We start from the raw sequence: 7,180 nt of genomic DNA, 5'->3' as shown, positions 1-7,180 counted from the left end.
TTTCTTTCTTAAGATTCTTTTTATATTCTTTATATCCCTCGAGCCCCTCATTTACTCCAAGCTGCCTATATTTATTGTAGCTCTCTCTCTTCTTCCGAACCAAGTTTCCTATATCCCTTGAAAATCGTGGCTCTCTCAAACTTTTAACCTTTCTTTTCAACCTATCAGGAACATAAAGATTCTGTACCCTCAATATCTCACCTTTAAATGACCTCCATTTCTCTATTACATCCTTCCCATAAAACAAATTGTCCCAATCCACTCCTTCTAAATCCTTTCGCATCTCCTCAAAGTTAGCCTTTCTCCAGTCAAAAATCTCAACCCTGGGTCCAGTCCTATCCTTCTCCATAATTAGATTGTAACTAATGGTATTGTGATCAGTGGACCCGAAGTGCTCCCCAACACAAACCTCCGTCACCTGACCTATCTCATTCCCTAACAGGAATAACCAACACTGCCCCTTCTGTAGTTGGTACCTCTATGTATTGCTGCAAAAAACTATCTTGCACACATTTTACAAACTCCAAACCATCCAGCCCTCTTACAGATTGGGATCCCAGTCTATGTGTGGAAAATTAATATCTCCCACGATCACAACCTTGTGCTTACTACAAATATCTGCTATCTCCTTACAAATTTGTTCCTCCAATTCTTGCTCCCCATTAGGTGGTCTATAATACACCCCTATAAGCGTTACTACACCTTTCCTATTCCTCAGTTCCACCCAAATAGCCTCCCTAGAACTTTAATCTATCCTGCCAAAGCACCGCTGTAATATTTTCTCTGACAAGCAATGCAACACCTCCCCGTCTTGACCCTCTGATTCTATCACACCTGAAGCAACAAAATCCAGGAATATTTAGTTGCCAATCACACCCCTCTTGTAACCATGTTTCACTAATAGCTACAACATCATATTTCCAGTATCAGTCCATGCTCTAAGCTCATTCACCTTTCTTACAATGCTCCTAGCATTAAAATAGATGCACTTAAGAAATTCTCCACCTCTTACTCTCTGTTTATCCCTAATGGTGCAAACAAATTTGTTGTCTTTTTCTTCCTTCTCCCCTACATCTTTGGTCTGAGTGCTCCTGTTCTCCGTCCCTTGCCTATCCTCCCTCACACACTGTCTACTAGATTTCTCTATTTGTGAACTAACCTCTTCTCTCCTAGTCTCTTCAATTTGATTCCCACCCCCCAACCATTCTAGTTTAAAATCTCCCCAGTTGCCTTCGCAAATCTCCCCACCAGGGTATTGGTCCCCCTAGGATTCAAGAGCAACCCGTCCTTTTTGTACAGGTCACACCTGCACCAAAAGAGGTCCCAATGCTCCAGAAACTTGAATCCCTGCCCCCTGCTCCATTCACTCAGCCATGCATTTATCCTCCACCTCATTCCATTCCTACTCTCACTGTCACGTGGCACAGGCAGTAATCCCGAGATTACTACCTTTGCAGTCCTTCTTCTCAGCTCCCTATATTCTCCTTTCAGGACCTCTTCCCTTTTCCTACCTATGTCATTGATACCTATATGTACCACGACCTCTGGCTCCTCACCCTCCCAATGTCTAACCCTGAATAATGTCCACCAGAGATGTGAGGCAGGGGCCCTATTAACAGCACTACTCATCTACTCAAACAATGTCTAACTGTGAATAATGTTCACGTTAACAGTCACTAAGCAAGTGACATTATTCTTCATGTTTTTCACAATTCCATCTAGTCATGGAGCACAGAAACAGGCCTTTGGCCCATTTGTCCATGACAAATTCTTATCTTGCTTAGTCCCATCGATCTGCATGTGGACCATAGTCCTCCACACCTGTCTACATCCAATTTTTTTTAAAATGTCACTACCCTGGTTTGTCCTCCATAACTGCAACACCTCACACTTGTCTGCATTGTTCCAGCTGCCATTTCTCAGGCCATATTTCCAGCTGGTCTGGATCGCACTTCAAGCTTTGGTAGTCTTCCTTGTTGTCCACTACAGCCCCAGTCTTGGAGGCATCCACAAATTTGCTGATCCAGTTTACAACATTAACATCCAGATTGTTGATAGAGATGACAAACAACAACAGACCCATCGCTGATCTCTGTGGCACTCCATTAGTCACAGGCCTCTGTTCAGAGAGGCAGCCATCTACTATCACTCTCTGGCTTCTCTTGCGAAGTCAATGTTAAATCTAATTTAGCACCTCATCTTGAATGCTAAATGACTTAGTCTTCTTGACCAACCTCCCATGCTTGTGAAATGTCTTGCTAAAGTCCATGTAGATAACGTCTACTGCCTTTCCTTAATCAACTTTCCTGGTAACTTCCTCAAAAGATTCTATAAGTTTGGTTAGACATGACCTACCATGCACAAAGCCATATTGACTACCCCTAATCAGACCCTGTCTACCCAAATACTTATATATCCGATCCCTTAAGATACCGGGTAATAATTTATCTCCTACTGACAGCAGGCTCACTGGCCTGTAATATCATGACTTATTCTTAGAGCCTTTCTTAAACAATAGAACAACATTACATATCCTCCAGTCCTCCTTCATCTCACCCTTTTCTAGAGCCCCTACAATTTCTGTGCTAACCTCCCACAAGGTCCATTGAGACACCTAGTCTGGCCCTGGAGATTTATCCATCCTATTTTGCCTCAGGACAGCAAACTCTTCTTCTTCTGTAACCTGTATACAGTCCAAAATCTCACAGCTGTTTTGCCTCACTTCTATGGAGCCCATGTCCATCTCCTGAGTAAATACAGATACAAAAAAAAAATCTATTTGGAATTTCTAACATACTGCACAGTTCACCTGCATCAGCACCATAATCTTATCAGATTAATTGACACTCTTGTAACCTTGTTACAGTTTAATGCACCTGTCACTTTTCTACGCTTGGCATAATTCCGTGCATCTCCCAATCTCGTACACTTGACACAGTTGAGTGTTTTTCTCACTATTGTACTTCCTACTATAGTACACTTGGCATAATTCAATGCATTTCCCAGTCTCATTCCTTTGGTACAGTTGAGTGTGCTTCTCACTATTGTACTTCCTACTATGTATACTTGGCATAGCTCAGTGCACGTCCCAATTTCATACCCTTGGCACAGTTCAGTGTGTTTCCCATTATTATAAACATGGCATGGTTCAGTGCACCTCAACTATGCCAAGAGTACAATAGCAAGCAATGTACTGAACCATTCCAAGTGTTCATAGCCACTGTAGTGTACCTGTTATTGGTACATTTCCAGAACTAGCAATACTGCAACGAAAACCAATTTCCCCCGGGATCAATAAAGTATGACTATGACTATGACTATGACTAGGGTTGTACAATAGACACAATAGCATTATTGGATATGTGTACTGTCCAATGTATTTGTAACTTATGTACAACTGTATTGCATGGTATGTCAGTTACATTATGTAAAATATTTTGGTGTCTAATTATCTGTCACTATTGGACACTTGCTCTGCTCAGTGTACTGGTTACTGTTCTCTGGAGGTGTAGCTTCTTCTATTCGAAAGCCATTTCCATCATGCTGAATAGTTTGTTTAAAGTTTACAGTACTCTTTTCCCATTGGTTGGTTTTTGGATGCAATGGAGTCCAGCTCAGGTTCCAGACACCCTAGGAGTATCAAAGATGGCACATGCAGAGGGTTTGCTCTTTTTCTTTTCTGCCACTTCAGCCTGAATTTGTGACTAGTCTTGAAGGACCACTGAGAGAGAGCGTTGCAGACACAGACCCCCACCCCCCCACCATGGTTTTTTAATTAAGTATTTATGTGTAGCATACTTACTTCTTGGTTTTATAGATCAGGGAGATTTAGCAGCGTATCTGTTCATTTAAAAGGCAGCTGAATGTACTGTGTAGTGGTTTTGGATATCTTAGACAAATACTTGCTTAGCTAGATATCTGACTTAGTGTTCCACTGTTTGTGAAATTAACACCCCACACACCTGTTTTTAAATCAGTTTCTCCTGCTGCATTGATTGGATCCTCGAACCTGCTCTCCTACATTACGGTTACCATTGTAAATAGCACAATTTTGTTCGTCCGCTGCCACTGTACATTTCTACTATCCAGTGTGTGTGTCAGCAATGTAACACTTCTGACAACCTGTTTCTGTACACTCACATAATTTAGTTTGTCTGCCACAATTAAACAGTCTTCAGTGTGCATTGGTGTGATGATATATACCATTTGTCTTCCAGATATAGTCACATTCTGATGGTAATTTTTATTCTGCATATTATTGGTGCACTTTTCAGAGATGGCATGTACACTCTAATTGGGACAACTGCTTGCTGGTTGATATTTTACATACAGCATTAAACTATAACATGGGGAAAAGATTAAGTAGAAAACCAATGATATCGTGTAATTATATGAAAATCTTAAAAAAAATTAAAGCTCCTTTGTAAACCTAATGTAGATAAGTGGAGCCAACTATTGATGAAAGGTCTAATTTTAAATATGTCACAAAGACTGCGTTTAATTTCTATGTTCAGCTCTGATGTACTGTATATTGGAATTAATGGTGAGGAAGTCAAACTTTGTAATATATTTGCAAAGTGGGGTGTGTAGCCTGCACATATTAAAATGAAATGCATTTTCAATCTAAGTATGTGTGTGTGGGTAAGTAGACATTTCTTTCATAACATATTTAATCCATCTGATGTATTTTGACACCTTTGTGTAGATGCCGTATTTCCCTTTCTGTGCACATCCTTCTCCCCAGCTCACTATACCAGTCAAAAACCAAGTGTTCTTGTATTTGGTGACATGGGGCCCACCACTGTCCCCTCGGCAAGAGTCTTTGCTCTCATTACTGTAGCCAGCACAGAACATGTTCTGAGACACAGGGAACCGACTGGATTCAATGCATTTGACCCGGTCGATGTAAGGCACCCTGAGCCACTGGAGCTTGGCGGATGTCACGCCGTGGTCTTGGAGACGGCCCCAGCCACTAACAAATGCATTGGGCTGATTCATCAGAACTTGTTCTGCAAAGTTTTTATGGGGAATGCAAATTGGTACAACATTCTGATTGAATTGTAGAGGGTTCTTCAAAATCAGAATTGCAATGTCATTATCAAATGTGTATTTTTCGAATTGAGGATGGGCAATTACCATCGTAACTTCTTGTCGCTGCTCTGTACCTTCGTCCAAGTTGATATCAAATTCACCTGCATGTAGCAATAGAAATGTCCAAATAAGATGTTTTGAATCTTTAATTAATGGTTAAATTTCTATCAAATTATTTCCAAGTTATGGATTCTACTCTGCAAACCAGAGCAAAAATCTAGTGATTTTACAACTTGCTTCATCCTGCTAGAGCTTTTGATCCAGTTGAGGATTCAAAGGGGCTTCAGAACGATGAGAATTGAGAACAGATGGTAGCAAGCCTTGGGGTAACAATCAAAACCCTGGGTCTGTGAAGGATTTGGAGAGGGTTAGTTCAGTGTAGAGGTTGAGGAAAGGAGCTCCCGCATAGTCACCGATGGGGGTGGAGGTGAGGGGAAGGAGGTAACGAATGCACAAGAGACCAGATTTGATGCTACTGCTTCACAGCCAAGACCATGTGAGTTTAATCCTGTTCTCCAAATGCTGTCGACGTGTCTTCTCCTCTTCATGACATGGGTTTTTGGTTACTTGGCTTGAAATTCTGGGGGCTGTTACTTGAAGTGAGAAGCACCAGATTTAAAAGCAAGAGGGCCTGTTGGGACATTCTGCGAGCTTCAGATATTTTGCATTATTAAGCAATTGGCAAGAACCAATAAAAAGAAGTTTGGTTTAAGCGGAGCAGCCACTGTGTGAGTGAACCAGAGTCAGAGTGGAGAACTGAAGCTTTGTTTCAAGAAGCTTAGACGAGAAGAGGCGCAGGCTTGGTTGAGGTTTTCATCAAGTTTCTGTTTATTTCCTTATTAGTGCTTAGATAGGGCAGCAAGAATGGATCCCAGGGCAGTTCTGTGTTCCTCTTGTACAATGTGGGAGATCTGCAGTGTCCATGATTGCTACATCTGCAAGAGAGTGCATCTGGATGCAGTTTCTTACAGACCATGTTAGTGAACTGGAGATAGAGCTAGATAACCTTCGGCTCATTTGGGAGAAGGAGAAGGTGATAGGAGCTACAGGGAAGTACTCATACAGAATTTGCAGAAGACAGGTAGCTGTGTGTCTGTCAGGAGAGGGAAAGAGAATAGACAGACAGCGCAGAGTGTTGCTGTAGCTGTATCCCTCAATAACAGTACATAACTTTGGATACTACTGGGGGGGAATGACCTACTAGGGAAAAGATGCAGCTACCAGTCTCTGGCACCAAGTCTGGCTCTGTGGCTCAGAGGGAAGGGGGAAGGAGAGGAGAACAATGGTGATAGGGGATTCAGTAGTGCGGGGAACAGACAGCAGATTATGTGGACATGAAAGAATTGATCAAAATCCCTGGTTGTAATGCTCACTTACATGAACAAAGGGTAGGGGACTGAATATTTTTACAAAGCTATGTGTTTGGATAGAGGGACTAGAGCAGAGGCCCATGCTGGATCTAGTATGAGGCATTGAACCTGTTCAGGTGACCAATCTCTCAGCGGCTGTGCATTTCAGAGACAGCGACCACAACTCCCTGAGCTTTAGCAGGGCCATAGAATCGGACAGTATGGTGTTTAAGTAGAGAGGGGGAAATATGATGCTATTAGGCAGGAACTGAGGAACATAACTTGGGAACAGATATATTTAAGAAAATGCACAACAGGAATGTGGAAGTTGTTCAGGGAGCACTTGCATGTGGTTCTGGATAGGTCTGTCCTGTTGAGGCAGAAAAAGGATAATAGGTGAAGGGATCATGGTTGACAAGAGATGTGGAACATTGAGTCAAGAAGAAGAAAGAGGCTTATTTAAGGTTTAGGAAGCAAGGGTCAGACAGCATTGATTGGGTTAATATGGTAGGACATGCTGACGTTAAGAAAGAAGATTACTTTTGAATAGATAAGTCCCTGAAGCTGGATGGGATATACCCCAGGTTACTAAAGGAAGTGAGGGAAGAGATTTCTGCACCTTTGGCAATGACTTTTGAATTTGTAATGGCCACAGGGGTAGAACCAGATGATTGGAGGGTGGAAAATGTTATTCGTTAGTTCAAGAAAGGTAATAAGGATAATCCTGGGAATTATAGACC

General features: G+C 41.9%; 1 protein-coding gene across 2 annotated transcripts in view; it reads right to left on the bottom strand.

The window, feature by feature from the left end:
• Positions 1-4,223: 4,223 nt before the first annotated feature.
• LOC140199845 (coagulation factor X-like) overlaps positions 4,224-7,180 on the bottom strand; it is a 70,268-nt gene continuing 67,311 nt past the window's right edge. For both annotated transcript variants that reach the window (XM_072262351.1, XM_072262352.1), the window contains one exon: positions 4,224-5,192. In XM_072262351.1, coding sequence (XP_072118452.1) covers positions 4,624-5,192 — 569 coding nt within the window. In that variant the 3' untranslated portion in view covers positions 4,224-4,623. The remainder of the gene's footprint in view (positions 5,193-7,180) is intronic.

Source organism: Mobula birostris, chromosome 6 (genome assembly GCF_030028105.1).
Source record: "Mobula birostris isolate sMobBir1 chromosome 6, sMobBir1.hap1, whole genome shotgun sequence".
Lineage (NCBI taxonomy): Eukaryota > Metazoa > Chordata > Chondrichthyes > Myliobatiformes > Myliobatidae > Mobula > Mobula birostris.
The sequence above is the reverse complement of the archived record's forward strand: the minus strand, read 5'-3'. Positions and strand labels throughout refer to the sequence as shown.